At 45.9% G+C, this 18,394-nt stretch overlaps 1 protein-coding gene across 30 annotated transcripts in view; it reads right to left on the bottom strand.

Annotated features, from left to right (window-relative positions):
• The window catches only part of LOC110533327 (transcription factor COE1-A), a 308,731-nt gene extending 290,602 nt beyond the window's left edge, over positions 1 to 18,129 (bottom strand). For 15 of the 30 annotated variants that reach the window (XM_090188934.1, XM_036989684.2, XM_090188937.1 and 12 more), the window contains exons 1-4: positions 17,324 to 18,129; positions 16,484 to 16,640; positions 15,515 to 15,578; positions 13,874 to 13,929 (exon numbers count right to left, since the gene is read on the bottom strand). In XM_090188934.1, coding sequence (XP_090045060.1) covers positions 13,874 to 13,929; positions 15,515 to 15,578; positions 16,484 to 16,640; positions 17,324 to 17,457 — 411 coding nt within the window. In that variant the 5' untranslated portion in view covers positions 17,458 to 18,129. The remainder of the gene's footprint in view (positions 1 to 13,873; positions 13,930 to 15,514; positions 15,579 to 16,483; positions 16,641 to 17,323) is intronic. The other 15 variants (XM_036989683.2, XM_036989681.2, XM_036989687.2 and 12 more) reach the window with 1 other exon arrangement.
• Between the last annotated feature and the right edge of the window lie 265 nt (positions 18,130 to 18,394).

The raw sequence follows: 18,394 nt of genomic DNA, 5'->3' as shown, positions 1-18,394 counted from the left end.
TGGTCCAGCCAAACAGGGCTGTGGTTCAGCCAAACAGGGCTGTGGTCCAGCCAAACAGGGCTGTGGTCCAGTCAAACAGGGCTGTGGTCCAGTCAAACAGGGCTGTGGTCCAGCCAAACAGGGCTGTGGTCCAGTCAAGGTGAGGGTACGTGAGGGTAAGGGGAGGGTACGGTGAGGGTAAGGTGAGGGTACGGTGAGGGTAAGGTAATAACCAAGTATGTATCAAACAGGGCTGTGGTCCAGTCAAACAGGGCTGTGGTCCAGCCAAACAGGGCTGTGGTCCAGTCAAACGGGGCTGTGGTTCAGTCAAACGGGGCTGTGGTCCAGTCAAACAGGGCTGTGGTCCAGTCAAACAGGGCTGTGGTCCAGTCAAACGGGGCTGTGGTCCAGTCAAACAGGGCTGTGGTCCAGTCAAACGGGGCTGTGGTCCAGTCAAACGGGGCTGTGGTCCAGTCAAACGGGGCTGTGGTTCAGTCAAACGGGGCTGTGGTCCAGTCAAACAGGGCTGTTAGTGCGGATGGAAATATGACTTCCTGTCTCTCTGTAACAAATGGTATCCTATTCCATATAGGCATTGAATTTGAATTTGACCAGGACCCTAAAGGACTCCGCTCAGAATTAGCACACTATCTAGGGAACACGGTGCAATTTGGAATGCAGACTTGTTTGGAGGTTGGAGCCCAATGCTCTGTCTGTCTGAAACATATACATGACAATCAGCTGATCATTGGAAACAAATGTGGCCTTTCAATTCACCACCTAAGACTTGGATGCAAAACAGAACACTACACTGGTAGACATTATCCTTAGCGATTGTGCTACCCATATACTCCATGCAGATTATAAACATTCCACTGCTAAATCTCATTGTCCAGTCAAAGACCATCATGCCCTCTCCTCCCCGCCCGCCCTGCCCCGCTACCACTACCAACACCCTCTCTCTCTCCCTCCCTCCCTCCCTGGAATTTGAAAGAACAGATTCCACTTGAACAACACAAAAACACACAGAGAGGTCCTAAGAGCTTAATGTAGTATTTACTGCCTCTGGCCGGGGGATGTTTAATGAATAGCAGCGTGTGTCGTGAGAACTCTGCGGGACCCGTCCGATATTTCTGTCCAAGGTGGGAGGGAGGGAAGGAAGGGGCCATCCCGGGTCCTGGCTTCCCACAGTGCTGCAGAGCAGAACATTATGTAAAGAGAGAGAAGAGGAGCTGAGAAAAGAGAGGAGCTGAGAATAGAGAGAAGAGGAGCTGAGAAGAGAGAGAAGAGGAGAGGAGCTGAGGAGAGGGGCTGAGGAGAGAGAGGAGAGGAGCTAAGAAGAGAGAGAAGAGGAGCTGAGAAGAGAGAGAAGAGAGAAGTGGAGCTAAGAAGAGAGAGAAGAGAGAGAAGAGGAGCTGAGAAGAGAGACGAGAGGAGCTAAGAAGAGAGAGGAGAGGAGCTGAGAAGAGAGGGAAGAGAGAGAAGAGGAGCTGAGAAGAGAGAGGAGAGGAGCTGAGAAGAGAGAAGAGGAAGTGAGAAGAGAGAGAAGAGGAGCTGAGAAGAGAGAGAAGAGAGAGAATAGAGAGAAGAGAGAGGAACTGAGAAGAGAGAGGAGAGGAGAAGAGAGAGGAGAGGAGCTGAGAAGAGAGAGGAGAGGAGCTGAGAAGAGAGACGAGAGGAACTGAGAAGAGGGAGGAGAGGAACTGAGAAGAGAGAGGAGAGGAGCTGTGAAAAGAGAGAAGAGGAGCTGAGAAGAGAGACGAGAGGAGCTAAGAAGAGAGCGTTACACAGGAGGGTCACAGTGATAGTGGCTGTTGAGGGAGCGAGTCCTTTGTTGAAGAGCTCAGTGACTTTCAACGTGGCACCGTCGTAGGATGCCACCTTTCCAACAAGTCAGCTCATGAAATGTCTGCCCTGCTAAAGGTGCCCCGGTCAACTCAGTGTTGTTATTGGGAAGTAGAAATGTCTAGGAGCAAAAACGACTCAGCAGCGAAGTGGTAGGCAACACAAGCTCACAGAACGGGACCACCTTGTCCTGAAGCGTGCAGCGTGTATAAATAATCTGTCCTCAGTTGCGACACTCACTACCGAGATCCAAACTACCTCTGGAAGCAACGTCAGCACAAGAACTGTCTGTCTGGAGCTTCATGAAATGGGTTTCCATGACCGAGCAGCTGCACACAAACCTAAGATCACCATGCGCACTGCCAAGCGTCGGCTGGAGTGGTGTAAAGCTCTCAGCCATTGGACTGTGGAGCAGTGGAAACGCGTTCTCTGGAGTGATGAATCATGCTTCACCATCTGGCAGTCCAACCAACGAATCTGCGTTTGGCGGATGCCAGGAGAATGCTACCTACCCGAATGCATAGTGCCAAATGTACAGTTTGGTGGAGGAGGAATAATGGTCTGGGGCTGTTTTTCATGGTTCGAGCTAGTCCCCATAGTATAAGTGAAGGGAAATCTAAACGCTACAGTATACAATGACATTCTAGATGATTCTGTGCTTCCAACTTTGTGGCAACAGTTTGGGGAAGACCCTTTCCTGTTCCAGCATGACAACGCCCCCTTGCACAAAGCGAGATCCATACAGAAATTGTTTTTTTTTTCGAGATTGGTGTGGAAGAACTTTACTGGCCTGCACAGAGCCCTGACCTCAACCCCATCGAAACACATTTGGGTTGAATTGGAACGCCAACTGCGAGCCAGGTCTAATCGACATCAGTGCCCGACCCCACTAATGCTCTTGTGGCTGAATTGAATCAAGTTCCTGCAGCAACGTTCTAACATCTGGTGGAAAGCGAGAGGAGAGAGAGGAGGCTGTTTTAGCAGCAGGAGGGGGGGGGACCAACTCCATATTAATGTCCATGGTCATGGAATGAGATGTTCGACGAGCAGGTGTCCACATACTTTTGGTCATGTAGTGCATGATTCACACTGTGACTCTTTAAAACCACAGGGATGCACAAGACGTCATTGTGAATATGTTACACTACTCACGGACGTGTTTTATGGAACGTGGACTGAGATGCTCGGTGCTTTATGAGTGCAGTGGTAACTGGGAATGTTCTGTTATTTTTCCGGAACATTCTCTTCTATCCTTCTCTCGGGGATTGAATATTCATGACTCATCGTGCAGAGTGCTTCACATATACAGGAAGGGCAGTGTCTCTCTGCCTGCACTGCTTCCACCTCACTCTGTCGTTAACAGTGAAGAGGGTGCTAGCTGCTCGCGGATTTCTGCCACTGTCTGCCTGGCAGGAGGAGTGTAATGCTCTCAGTCTATCTACTCTAGCGTGTAAACTCTATGCCCATGGCGGTGACGCGGTGGGGCGGTAAGAGGGAGGAGAGAAGAGGGGAGGCGAGGTGTGGGCGAGCAGTTGGGATGCCAGACTGGAGAGTGACACACCATCTGGACCAGCGTACACCTCTTCCAAAATGCCCCAGCTTTGTTGTCACCCTCCCATAACCTAACAACACATCCCAGTGCCGGCAAATCTCTCTTTGACGGCAAAACATTCACCGCATGGAGTCGGCACGGTAACCACACGACACTTCAATCAGCAGCCTTGTGTGCAGGTGTAGATATGGTGTTAAAATGGATCTGTTCCCTCATAAGAGTGAGTGAAAAACAAGCCTGCTCCACAGCTACTTCTGCAGTCAGGGTGACGATGAAAATGACTTGTTCCTTTGGTTTCACTTTGACAGAATAAGGACCAAGGTCTTCTAAAACAGCACTGCATGAATCAACGTCTACAGGCTAGGAATACACTGCTCTCAATGTCCAGCTCTTTACTGAGCACAGCCAGACCTTGTGCAATGATGTCCTCCAGTAGAGAAATATTAACGCTATCATGACAGATGAACTCATAGAAATATAAAGTTGTGAAATAATGTGCATGCTCTGCAAATGTAAAAAATGAAGATGAAATATCCCGAGTCCTTTGTTAGAGGGGATGCCAAGAGTTTGTCAAAATCATTGAAGCCCTCTCACCCTGTGAGTTTATGTTTTCACCATGGTCACTAAATATGTACAAAAAATAATAATAATAATGCTAAATGAATAGCGCTGAAAAACGTGGATTTTTCTCTCTCTCACAAGCAGGAAAGAAACAGGAAGTACACACAGAGCAGTGGCGAGGATGCAAACTCATTAACACAAAACATAAATAACATAGTGGTATTTTTGGCTTGTCTTTCAGTCAAGGTTATAAAAACACGAGTTGCTAAGTGACACCTTCATTTCTCCACACCAAGAGAGGGTGCTGAGGGACGGTGCCCATACGATCAGCCCCATATCGCCCAGACCTCCAGGCCTCAGCTTTAGGAACCTCACCACACTCGTCATTACTACTACCACGATATAATCCTGAACAAGGCTGAATATCCAAACGCTATTATCGGGCAGCCTCCCAACGGCAGGAAATGTCTCATAGAATAGATGAATAGCCCTTTGTCTGGTTTGTTAGTGTCATTGAAGTGTTTGGTGTCTACATATTGTATACAGCTTCTGACACATCTGGAATTGTAATTAGGAGAGAATCTGGCTGCAAATGGAGAAGTGCAGTTTGTATCAGATAGGTTATTTAGTTCAGTTTGACCTACTACTCAGCATGACATTTTAACGGTGTGATTCAACCACGTCTTTCTATCTTTGTAGTCCACAAGATCATAAAAAACTAAACATGCTCCCTCCACCTCCCCCGTCGATGCAGCACGTACATGACATTCACACCTCTCCTGTGCTAACAACAAAATGATGCACTCGTTGCCTTAACAAACATGTAGCCTTCATGTGCTGTTTAATACATATTTAAACTCACATGTTTAAACTCACATTTCCATTTTCATTTTTCCTCATTGGCTTTGATATGACGGCTGAAATCTAAGTTGTGTAAACAAGTTGCTATAAATATGTGGAAACGCACTTCCCACTCTGTTAGCGTCATCGGTTAGCGTGTCACCAGGAGCATGGCAGCCTTTCTTCCCAGGCCGCCGCCACAGCAACACAGATCAGTCTGCCTGTCTCCGTCTTTGTCTCCCCCCCCCCCTCAAACTAGCAACTACCCCATCCCATCCCACCCCACCCCCAGCTCAGCTGTTCTGGCTCCAAACCTCAGGGTAGGAGAGAAAGAGAGGTGGAGAGAGAGAGGGCAAGCGAGCGATAGATAAAGTGGGAGGGTGAGAAGAAGAGAGAGAAGGAGGGAGAGTGAGGAGAAGAGAGAGAAGGAGGGAGAGTGAGGAGAAGAGAGAGAAGGAGGGAGAGTGAGGAGAAGAGAGAGAAGGAGGGAGAGTGAGGAGAAGAGAGAGAAGGAGGGAGAGTGAGGAGAAGAGAGAGAAGGAGGGAGAGTGGGGAGAAGAGAGAGAAGGAGGGAGAGTGAGGAGAAGAGAGAGAAGGAGGGAGAGTGAGGAGAAGAGAGAGAAGGAGGGAGAGTGAGGAGAGGCCCTCTTGCCTGCTTTCTGTCTTTATCAGATCTGTCACCGGTGGAGAACATGATCGCAGATACAACTGTCAGACTGACATCCGGGGCACTACTCTCTCTCTATTCTGTGTGATAGTAGTGCTGATTTTATAGTTGGTTATACAATAAATACTATGTTTATTACTGCAATTCTATGGTTGTGATGAAAATGAGAGTACTACTAACAAGTGTGATTACAACAGGCATGGTAGCTGTCAATACCGTTATCCGCTCACCATAAACTCCTCCTCCGTTTTCCCTGTCAGACTATCTCTAGTAGGGTATGAAGCCACAGTGACACATTAGTGGTTGTTCCATTGGAGCCACAGGACAGTGCAGTGGTGATGGTGGTGTTGGCCACAGTAATAACAACACAGTGAATCTTAAACTCTGTGGGTAGGTTTATAGCATTAGTATGATAATCCTTGATTTCCATGAGGGCTGGACCAGCAGCACGCAGGCAGTACTGTGATCAGACACTGGGACTCATAGCTGTGGCAGACCAGACCAGACCAGACCAGACCAGACAGACAGACAGGCAGGCAGGCAGGCAGGCAGGCAGGCTCCTCGCTGGAGAGAATGTGCATGGGGCTTTGGATCCGATCATGTTGACCTTATCCTTCCTAACCAAGCACAACAATGGTTTGGCTGGACCACTTGTTAGTCTTCCTTTCCCTCAGCCCCCATGTCATCAACAGACTACAGCAGTCTTTCTACTGTTAAACCTTATTATTAGAGCTACCAGGTTTTTCCTGATCGTATGATGCAGGCAAACTTAAAATCCGTTTTACCTCATTTGAACAAGCACGTCACATGTGCAACTCCAGGAAAGAAAACTCTAGACCACCTTTACTCCACACACAGAGACGCATAAAAAGCTCTCCCTCGAACCTCCATTTGGCAAATCTGACCATAATTCTATCCTCCTGATTCCTGCTTACAAGCAAAAACTAAAGCAGGAAGTACCAGTGACTCCCTCAATACGGAAGTGGTCAGATGACGCGGATGCTTCACTACAGGAACTGTTTTGCTACCACAGACTGGAATATGTTCCGGGATTCATCCAATGGCATTGAGGAGTACACCACCTCAGTCACCGGCTTCATCAATAAGTGCATCGACGACATCTTTCCCACAGTGACCGTGCGTACATATCCCAACCAGAAGCCATGGATTACAGGCAACATCCGCACCAAGCTAAAGGCTAAAGCTACCGCTTTCAAGAAGTAGGACACTAATCCAGTAGCTTATAAGAAATGACCTATGCCCTCAGATGAACCATCAAACAGTTTTAATGTCTTCATTATTATTCTACAATGTAGAAATTGGTAAAAATAAAGAAAAACTCTTGAATGAGTAGGTGTGTCCAAACTTTTGACTGGTACTGTAGATATAGGCTACAACAACCGCCCAGAGTTTTCCCTGGTCAGAAATAGTTTTTAAAATATATTTTCCCTTCTTATCATCCAGCCTCCATACTACTGTATGCAGAGCCTTCAGAAAGTACTCACACCCCTTAACTTTTTCCACATTTTGTTGTGTTACAGCATGAATTTCAAATTGATAAAATGCTGATTTTTGTGTCACTGGCCTACACACAACATCCCATAATGTCAAAGTGGACATGTGTTTTTACATTGTTTAACAAATTAATAAAAACGTAAAAGCTGAAATGTCTTGAGACAATAAGTATTTAACCCCTTTGTTACGGCAAGCCTAAATATGTTCAGGAGTAAAAAATGTGCTTAACAAGTTACATAATAAGTTCCTAGGACTCACTGCAATAATAGTGTTATAGCATTAGCATTATAGCATTATTTTTAAGGCCCCCCTTTAAGGTCCCTCAGTTGAGCAGTGAATTTTAAACACCGATTCAACCACAAAGATCAGGGAGGTTTTCCAATGCTTTGCAAAAAGGGCACCTATTTGTAGATGGGTACATTTTTTAAAAGCAGACATTGAATGTCCCTTTGAGCACAGTGAAGTTACTAATTACACTGTGGATGGTATATCAATACACCCAGGAAACTGCTCAGAGATTTCACAATGAGGCCAAATGGTGACTTTAAAACAGTTACAGAGTTTAAAGGCTGTGATAGGAGAAAACTTGTAGTTACTCCACAATACTAACCTAATTGACAGAGTGAAAAGAAGGAAGCCTGTACAGAATACAAACATTCAAAAACATGCATCCTGTTTACAACAAGACGCTAACGTAACACTGCTAAAAATGTAGCAAGGCAATTATATTTTAGTCCTGAATACAGAGTGTTATGTTGGGGCCAAATCCAATACAACACATTACTGAGTACCACTCTCCATATTTTCAAGCATAGTGGTGGATGTATCATGTTATGGGTGTGCTTGTAATTATGAAGGACTGGGGAGTTTTTCAGGATAAAATATTAATGGAATGGAGCTAAGCACAGGTAAAATCCTAGAGGAAAACCTGGTTCAGTCTGCTATCCACCAGACACTGGGAGATGAATTCACCTTTCAGCAGGACAATAACCTAAAACACCAAAATCACCTAACAGGCCAAATCTACACTGGAGTTGCTTACCAAGAAGACAGTGAATGTTCCTGAGTGGCGGAGTTACAGTTTTGATTTAAATCTGCTTCAAAATCTCTGGCAAGATCTGAAAATGGTTGTCAAGCAATGATCAACAAACAATTTGACAGAGTTGGAATGTTTATGTCTCCACACTCTGGGCTCCAGTATTAGCACCTCTGGTATTTACTATGAGCTGTGAGGCCCCAGTGACAGCTCTGTCAACCAGAGAGAGAGAGAGAGAGAGAGAGAGAGAGAGAGGGGTAGTGAGAGAGAGGTAGAGGTAGAGAGAGGTAGAGGTAGAGGTAGAGGTAGAGGTAGAGGTAGAGGTAGAGGTAGAGGTAGAGAGAGAGAGAGAGAGAGAGAGAGAGAGAGAGAGAGGGAGAAAGAGAGAGAGAGAGATTGAGGCCTGTGCTCTGGCTTCGTTCACATTCTTGATAGACCACTACAGAGATGCCCAGAGCGAAAACAAACTGATCAGTAAGTAATCTGACTCATCCTGTTATGAAATACATATATGCACCATGTACTGTGCCTCACGCCATACTAGTCATAAATCTAGCAATAATTCACAAACACACAAAAATATTGTATACAAATTAGAGGAGCTTCTACACTGATAATATGAAAACAAAATAATCAGGTTCCTATTTCTAATAGTTGTTGTAGTCCATCAACAGCAGCAAGAATCACTACTTGTTAGTCTAGCATATTCCTAAAACTCTCCACTCCTCTCATCGACAGAGTTAAACAAACACAACAATAGGAATTCTAAGTGCGGACAGAAAGAGAAAAATGTGTGAGCCCTCAAACCTCTCTGTGTCATGTACTGTCATGTTGTCTTGTCTCTGTCCTTTCCCTTCACCCTGTCTCCCTCTGCTGGTCGTGTTAGGTTACCTTTTCTCCCCCGCTTTCCCCCAGCTGTCCCTTGTCTCCTCTAACTACCCATTCACCCCGTTCCCCACCTGTTCCCTTTTTCCCTCTGATTAGGTCCCTATATCTCTCTCTGTTTCTGCTCCTGTCCTTGTCGGATTCTTGTTTGTTTGTGTCATTCATGCCTGAACCAGACTGCCGTCATGTTTGCTGTAACCTTGTCCTGTCCTGTCGGAATCTGCCGGTCCATCTGAGCCTACCTATGTTTGGTAATTAAAGAAGCTCTGTTTAAGTTGATTCGCTTTTGGGTCCTCATTCACGCACCGTAACAGAAGAATCCGACCAAGAATGGACCCAGCGACTTCGGATCCTCTCCACTCAGCCGTCGAGATCCAGGGAGCGATGCTAGGCAGACACAAGCAGGAATTGTCTGCTGCTCGACATGCCGTTGAGACCCTGGCCACCCAAGTCTCCAACCTCACAGAACAGGTTCACCATCTCCGCCTCGATCCACCGGCCACTTCCAGGGCTTTCGAATCTCCGGAGCCCAGAATCAATAACCCGCCGTGTTACTCTGGGGAGCCCACTGAATGCCGCTCGTTCCTCACCCAGTGTGATATTGTGTTTTCTCTCCAGCCCAACACTTACTCCAGGAGCACTGCTCGTGTCGCCTACGTCATATCTCTCCTTATTGGACGGGCTCGTGAGTGGGGCACGGCAATCTGGGAGGCAAGGGCTGAGTGTACTAACCAGTATCAAGACTTTAAGGAGGAGATGATACGGGTTTTTGATCGATCTGTTTTTGGGGAGGAGGCTTCCAGGGCCCTGTCTTCCCTATGTCAAGGCAATCGATCCATAACAGACTACTCTATTGAGTTTCGCACTCTTGCTGTCTCCAGTGGCTGGAACGAGCCGGCCTTGCTCGCTCGTCTTCTGGAGGGTTTCCGCGCAGAGGTAAAGGATGAGATTCTCTCCCGGGAGGTTCCTTCCAGCGTGGATTCCTTGATTGAACTCGCTATTCGCATTGAGCGACGGGTTGATCTTCGTCACCGAGCTCGTGGAAAGGAGCTCGCGCTCTCCGTCGCCTCCCTCTCCGCATCACTACCATCTTCCTCTGCCGGCTCGGGTGCTGAGCCCATGCAGCTGGGAGGTATCCGCATCTCGACTAAGGAGAGGGAACGGAGAATCACCAACCGCCTCTGTCTCTATTGCGGTGCCGCTGGTCATTTTGTCACTTCATGTCCAGTAAAAGGCCAGAGCTCGTCAGTAAGCGGAGGGCTACTGGTGAGCGCTACTACTCCTGTCTCTCCTTCAAGATCCTGCACTACCTTGTCGGTCCATCTACGCTGGACCGGTTCGTCAGCTTCCTGCAGTGCCTTAATAGACTCTGGGGCGGAGGGCTGTTTTATGGACGAGACCTGGGCTCGGGAACATGACATTCCTCTCAGACAGTTAAAGGAGCCCACGGCCTTGTTCGCCCTGGATGGTAGTCCTCTCCCCAGGATTCAGCGTGAGACGCTACCTTTAACCCTCACTGTTTCTGGTAATCATAGTGAAACCATTTCTTTTTTAATTTTTCGTTCACCTTTTACACCTGTTGTTTTGGGCCATCCCTGGCTAGTTTGTCATAATCCTTCCATTAATTGGTCTAGTAATTCTATCCTCTCCTGGAACGTCTCTTGTCATGTGAAATGTTTAATGTCTGCTATCCCTCCTGTTTCCTCTGTCTCTTCTTCACAGGAGGAGCCTGGTGATTTGACAGGGGTGCCGGAGGAATATCACGATCTGCGCACGGTGTTCAGTCGGTCCAGGGCCACCTCTCTTCCTCCACACCGGTCGTATGATTGTAGTATTGATCTCCTTCCGGGAACCACCCCCCCCCGGGGTAGACTATACTCTCTGTCGGCTCCCGAACGTAAGGCTCTCGAGGATTATTTGTCTGTAGCTCTTGACGCCGGTACCATAGTCCCCTCCTCCTCTCCCGCCGGAGCGGGGTTTTTTTTTGTCAAGAAGAAGGACGGGTCTCTGCGCCCCTGCATAGATTATCGAGGGCTGAATGACATAACAGTGAAGAATCGTTATCCGCTTCCTCTTATGTCTTCAGCCTTCGAGATCCTGCAGGGAGCCAGGTTTTTCACTAAGTTGGACCTTCGTAACGCTTACCATCTCGTGCGCATCAGGGAGGGGGACGAGTGGAAGACGGCGTTTAACACTCCGTTAGGGCACTTTGAATACCGGGTTCTTCCTTTCGGCCTCGCTAACGCTCCAGCTGTCTTTCAGGCATTAGTCAATGATGTCCTGAGAGACATGCTGAACATCTTTGTTTTCGTTTACCTTGACGATATCCTGATTTTTTCACCTTCACTCCAGATTCATGTTCAGCACGTTCGACGTGTCCTCCAGCGCCTTTTAGAGAATTGTCTTTTTGTGAAGGCTGAGAAGTGCACTTTTCATGCCTCCTCCGTCACATTTCTCGGTTCTGTTATTTCCGCTGAAGGCATTAAGATGGATCCCGCTAAGGTCCAAGCTGTCATTGATTGGCCCGTCCCTAAGTCACGCGTCGAGCTGCAGCGCTTTCTCGGCTTCGCGAACTTCTATCGTCGTTTCATCCGTAATTTCGGTCAGGTGGCAACTCTCCTCCTGCCGGCCGTCTCAGGCCGCTTCCTATTCCCTCTCGACCGTGGTCTCACATCGCCTTAGATTTTGTCACCGGACTGCCTTCGTCAGCGGGGAAGACTGTTATTCTTACGGTTGTCGATAGGTTCTCTAAGGCGGCTCATTTCATTCCCCTTGCTAAGCTTCCTTCTGCTAAAGAGACGGCACAAATCATCATCGAGAATGTTTTCAGAATTCATGGCCTTCCGTCAGACGTCGTTTCGGACAGAGGTCCGCAATTCACGTCTCAATTTTGGAGGGAGTTTTGCCGTTTGATTGGGGCTTCCGTCAGTCTCTCTTCCGGCTTTCACCCCCAGTCTAACGGTCAAGCAGAACGGGCCAATCAGACTATTGGTCGCATCTTACGCAGTCTTTCTTTTCGCAACCCTGCGTCTTGGTCAGAACAGCTCCCCTGGGCAGAATACGCCCACAACTCGCTTCCTTCGTCTGCGACCGGGCTATCTCCTTTTCAGAGTAGCCTCGGGTACCAGCCTCCGTTGTTCTCATCTCAGTTCGCCGAGTCCAGCGTCCCCTCCGCTCAGGCTTTTGTCCAACGTTGCGAGCGCACCTGGAAGAGGGTCAGGTCTGCACTTTGCCGTTATAGGGCGCAGACTGTGAGAGCTGCTAATAAGCGTAGAACGAAGAGCCCTAGATATTGTCGCGGTCAGAGAGTTTGGCTCTCCACTCAGAACCTTCCCCTTAAGACGGCTTCTCGCAAGTTGACCCCGCGGTTCATTGGTCCATTCCGTATCTCTCAGGTCATTAATCCTGTCGCAGTGCGACTTCTTCTTCCGCGATATCTTCGTCGCGTCCACCCGGTCTTCCATGTCTCCTGTGTTAAGCCCGTTCTTCGCGCCCCCGCTCGTCTCCCCCCCCCCCCCCATCCTTGTCGAGGGCGCACCTATCTACAGGGTCCGTAAAATCTTGGACATGCGTCCTCGGGGCCGTGGTCATCAGTACCTAGTTGACTGGGAGGGGTACGGTCCTGAGGAGAGGAGTTGGGTTCCCTCTCGGGACGTGCTGGACCGTGCGCTGATTGATGATTTCCTCCGTTGCCGCCAGGTTTCCTCCTCGAGTGCGCCAGGAGGCGCTCGGTGAGTGGGGGGGTACTGTCATGTACTGTCATGTTGTCTTGTCTCTGTCCTTTCCCTTCACCCTGTCTCCCTCTGCTGGTCGTGTTAGGTTACCTTTTCTCCCCCGCTTTCCCCCAGCTGTCCCTTGTCTCCTCTAACTACCCATTCACCCCGTTCCCCACCTGTTCCCTTTTTCCCTCTGATTAGGTCCCTATATCTCTCTCTGTTTCTGCTCCTGTCCTTGTCGGATTCTTGTTTGTTTGTGTCATTCATGCCTGAACCAGACTGCCGTCATGTTTGCTGTAACCTTGTCCTGTCCTGTCGGAATCTGCCGGTCCATCTGAGCCTACCTATGTTTGGTAATTAAAGAAGCTCTGTTTAAGTTGATTTGCTTTTGGGTCCTCATTCACGCACCGTAACACTCTGCCTCTCTCTCCCCTCGCCGAGAAGGTTAAACAGTTTATTAAGAGACAACAAGACTGCCAGACTGACACGGTCTGAGTGGCAGCTACTGGGGTTTAATGCCATTTGATATTGGCTGTGACGCCAGTGCAGTGTGACACCGTATGTTAGTGAGCGTTAAGAGAGCGTAGCATGTCTCTCCTCTCAGCAGCCTGCCATTACCCTGAGCCCGCTAACGAGCACGTTAGCCAAACAACAAACATGTCACACTATCCATAGGGGTGAATTCCAGGAGAGGAAACCGAAACGGTACAGAGTCGCATAAAGACCGGGAAATAATATCTGTGAACATTATAATTCAGTGTATGACATGGTAACTTTCTCGAGGGTGTCAGATTACAACGTCTGTCTCCAAAAAAAAACAACATCATATTAAAAAAAGCTTTCTAAATAGTTAACTCCTGCACTTGAAAGTCAATTAAATAACTCTACTTTCTTATGAATAAAATCTAAATAATAAGCAAGGCAAGTGTCCATCCATTCCCCACTCAGACCAACAGCATGATTATTACAGTGAGAGCAGAGCTGCTCAGCAAAAGACACTTCAAATGGGTCCCCCTCTTCATTGTTAGGGGCATAATACAAGGAGACACTCTGGGCTGTCAGGGTTACCAAGTGAGCGGGGACCTGTCCAAATGTGACACAGGCCCAGAGGGCTCCGTGTACACACAGTCTGCCATGGGCTGTTGTCTCCTGCCTCCTGTTCCAGATCCACCTGAGAAATGTTACTGTTTCTCCTTCACTTCTTCAACATGTTGTTTTAATGTGGTTCTGTATTACTTGTCATTGTTAGGCAGAGGGACGTGGGGATAGAGCCTTACCTGTTTAGTCATGGAGTCAATGAGTCGCACATAAAAGTCCTGCTCTGTCCTGATGCCTAACACACACACACAGAGAGAGAGAGAGAGAGAGAGAGAGAGAGAGAGAGAGAGAGAGAGAGAGAGAGAGAGAGCGAGAGCGCGAGAGAGAGCGTGAGAGAGAGAGAGAGAGAGAGAGAGAGAGAGAGAGAGAGAGAGAGCGTGAGAGAGAGATAGAGAGCGAGAGAGAGCGGGAGAGGGAGAGAGAGAGAGAGAGACAGAGAGAGGGAGAGAGCGAGAGAGAGAGAGAGATAGAGAGAGAGAGAGAGAGAGAGAGAGATAGAGAGAGAGAGGGAAAGAACAGGAGAAAAGACATGAGTGGAAACGGTTTCAATAGAATTAGGTACCCTGGCCTGATACACAATGTCACACCTTTAAACAGAGACCATGACTATCATAAGTACCAAACTATGTATTGAGGCAACAAAGTCGACCTCACTGAAAATATTAAAGATACTCTGTAGGCTAATAAAATTAGTTGTAACTTACCATTACAGTATTCTTAATCTAAGCAATTCACTTGTCACGTGTCAATAAATAAAAAAAATTCAGCAAAGGTGGGATTAAAACTAAATCAATTACAGAACTTCATCCTCCAGACTTCAGGAGGATCATTCATTATTGAAAAATATAATTCAATAATGCTTGACATTAGAGTCACAATTTATTTTCAATATTGGCAAACAAAATGTATTTCCCATGGATATTAGCAATGTTAGTGAATATCATTAGTCTTTAAACAATATTTGCACAATTTGTGGTGGATTACACAATAGTTATTGCCAAATACCTATTTGAGACTAATGAAAAACACAAAGGAAATGTAGGCCCATACTTCCAAGCCGGTAGTGTCAACTGAATAGGCAGAATTAATGGCACAATATATTGTTGCGCAATGGGTTAGAGCCTATTCATTAATAAGCTTAACACAATCAAATATAATTAGTTTGCTAGACATACTGTGAAGCTTCGCAATGTGATGGAAACAATGAAAACGACACCAATTGACGCTAATAAAATGAATAGCATAGCCCACAAAAACAATCATAGACAAACACACGACACGGCGACCTAAAAACAGTTAGATTGTTTTGCTGTGAGACAAATAGCTGCAGACGGGGTCACAAGATGAACCAAGGCCATTGTGATCAAGGTACACTACACGTGCTCGCAGGTTGGACTGCTTATATGCGGAAAATATTTAGCTATGATAATTGTTAATTATGAACAGACAATTCAGGTCATGAGATTCAAAAAGCCGTAAATATTGTATTGCTTCTACTCCAGGCTATTATTACTGATATAAAAAACGTTGATTTTCTTTCACCTATTTCTATAGCAGATGTCTAACTGATGATTACATGTTTATTTTTTTAAATCCAAAATTAAACGTTTGATTTGTCTGTTCATATGTAACAATTACTTGATCTTAAATGAACTTAAAGATGACTTTAGGGAAAAGGCTCAACTAAACGACACCTGGTGCTGTTATTTCTGTAGAATGTAATGCAAATCATGTTTGTGGTCATACGTATCCGTTTCCTGCGACTAAGAACATAAGCACAACATTGTCGACTGGAGAGTTGACCAATGTTGTACACTTACCATTACTGTAGAGAAGTTGCAGTCTATAATGTATCCCGTTGTTAGTCTTCTCTCCAGTGGATTCCTGTAAATGAGCAGATTTAAAGTGGAGTTCAAATCAATTTGATAAAAATTGATATTTGTGCGCGTGTGTTCAAATTAGACTGAGCTCTCAGAAATAAACTAGTGTATTGATTATCAACTCGATAATAATCTGGGATTTGCGAAATGTAGCATCATTATTGTACACGTACATTTTGTATCGTTCAACAGCCACTTATTGACCTGTAGGCTATAGAGAACTGTATAGAAACGAACCTCTGTTTGCATGGCTGAAGGTGAGAAACGTCTCAAAAAGACTCTGCTGTAATTATGCTACTTAATGTAGTGCTACCATACAAATACATGGAAACTGGTTTCCTGGAAATTAGGAGAGTTTATGGAACAAGCGGCTGTATCATGTTATTTCGCCTATGTTTTATGTTCTGAAACGCACAAAATCATTGCCCAAAATATTTCCATAACAGTAGGCTAAATCTTGATATTTTGTAATGAGATAAACACATCGATTTTAATTGTATTATGTCAAATATTTGATATTATAGTATACATATTTAGAGATACAACGACAATATCAACTTCAAAAGACAAAATATTATTCTACAAATATTATTCTACGAATATTTTATTAGTAGTATTATTTTTTATATTATTAGTATAATTAGGTCCATTATCATTTAGATACGCGTTTATTACTATTAGGCTATTGCGAGCATGTAGCCTAATTGCCATGAACATGTGGAAATATTTGTAAAGCTTCCCAAAACAAATACACAGGTCTATACACAGGTTGAATGGTTTTTCATTTCAAACTAGATTAGTCTGATACAGCTAGGCTTTGGACTTATTATGTGTCAAAATGTGGGACAATTTAGTGTGTGTACAGAAGCTGCTAAAAATATATATATATATATATTTTAAATCACTCACCTTTTCCTTCTCGACAAAACCGAGGAAAGACGTCCTTTCGATTTCCACTGGCTGTCCTTGTCTGTCATATAGAGCCAAAACGAAGTGAAAGAAGTTGGATTTCCGAAGATTTGATGGCGGTTGCTTCTCAAAATGAGCCCGGGCCAGACCCACTCCACTGTGGATAGACATGCAAGGGGTAGTCGTTGTTAGAGCATCACCAGACTTAAACGTTTGAAATAAGTTCTTAGCCTCTTAAAGAGTAAAACTTGTGTAAGTCCTGTTCATGTTTGTGAAGCGAACCGTGTAAATCCTGTTCATTTTTGCGAAGCGAATCTTTTGATACTTGCCTAATTTTAAACAGTGCGACAAATAGCCTAATTTGGAAAATTAATGTTTAGAAGTGGGCTCTTTTAATGATGATGTTGAGTTGAAATGCCTGTCAATACTCCAGGCTCGTGGCATTGATAGGCCTACGCAAGCCTATATAAAAAAAACACATTTCCATGGCCAATTTAATTAAGATGTTTTTATTATCATGATATTATAGTTATTATATTATAACTATTATGACTCCTATTTGAACTGTTCTGTCTATGTCCAAATAACAGTAGAGTATAGTAGTCATCCATAAGGCTACATGCTAAACACCCACTGGTGAGGGGAGCATCATTGCCGCGGCAAAGAAAACTTAAAACAATTCTTCGAGCAAAAAGCATGTACGCTAAACTGCAAGTGTAGCGACAAAAAAATATTTGGTCCATTGAAAATATAGTTTCCCAAAACAGTGTGGACCATGGACCATCCGTGCGCTGGTGGAGCCTTCGCGCCGGGAGGAAGAGCCTGTCTCCGGCTTCTTACCTTTGAGCGGCCGTGTTCGCATCCAACACCCCGGCTCCCTGCATCCATGTCCGAACTGCGTTCATCCCAGACCCGATGGGTTCCTCTTTCAAACTACTCCCACTCCTTTGGATGCTCTCCTGAATCCCAAACATTACAAAATCGCGCTCCCTCTCTCTCTCTGTTTACCGAGTGTCCCAAAATCAGTTTTCTCTAATCACAGGTAAAAGGCGGGCGTGGGCGTGGGATGGTGCTGGGTCCGCGTTGATGCCAGTGACAGTGTGTCTGTCTGTTTACTTCAAACCAATAGAAAAATACGAAAAGAATCCAAAGACGAGGTATCGAAATTCAGGTGCCTCATAGACAGAATCACTTCAAACGGAGATCAAACGAGAAACGAGCGAAACGCAAGACGGCGCAAATGAACAAAATCTCGCTCGAGGTTTTTGACGATGTCGCTCCTGTATTGGGGATACTTGCTCTATGAGCGAGCGCTGGTGTCAGTGGGATCAACTAGAGCTTTCAGATTGTTCTAGATCAAATGTCTTCATCCCCTGACAAGTTTTTTCTTCCTTTACTCTCTCTTTGTTTCCTTTTTTTTCCAATGATCTCTGTCAAATGGAAATGAATAAGTAATCAAGAAGAGGAGGACCCTTGTGTAGGCAGATCCCGTGTTGTTCCTCTTGTTAAAATGGGAGTGATTTGTGTCCCTTCCCAAAGGAATCCTATTTGACTATCTCTGAGAACTAAACACAAGCACACTAGCCCCAGCAGAGTGACTGTAAGAGGCGGGCTGCCCCCAAACAAAGACGAGCCCAGTGTCAGATACGCCCAACCACGGCTCGCCTCATTAGGCGATGTATTTAAGGCCGCCCCTTCCCTTACCTCCACCGCACAACAGTCGCACTCTCGCAGCCAAAGCCAGAGATCACTTTAAAGGAGCTTTCGGAGAATGTTGCCAAAGATAACTCCATATCGAAACATTGGTTGCATGAAGTGAAGCGTACAAGAGATGAAATTCTGATTAGTTCCGATATGTCTTGAAAACGTGTCTGACTGTGTAACCCCCAGTGAGAGATGTCTGAATCAGTT

The sequence above is a fragment of the Oncorhynchus mykiss genome, chromosome 10, assembly GCF_057628025.1.
Source record: "Oncorhynchus mykiss isolate SJ-2025 chromosome 10, ASM5762802v1, whole genome shotgun sequence".
Lineage (NCBI taxonomy): Eukaryota > Metazoa > Chordata > Actinopteri > Salmoniformes > Salmonidae > Oncorhynchus > Oncorhynchus mykiss.
The sequence above is the reverse complement of the archived record's forward strand: the minus strand, read 5'-3'. Positions and strand labels throughout refer to the sequence as shown.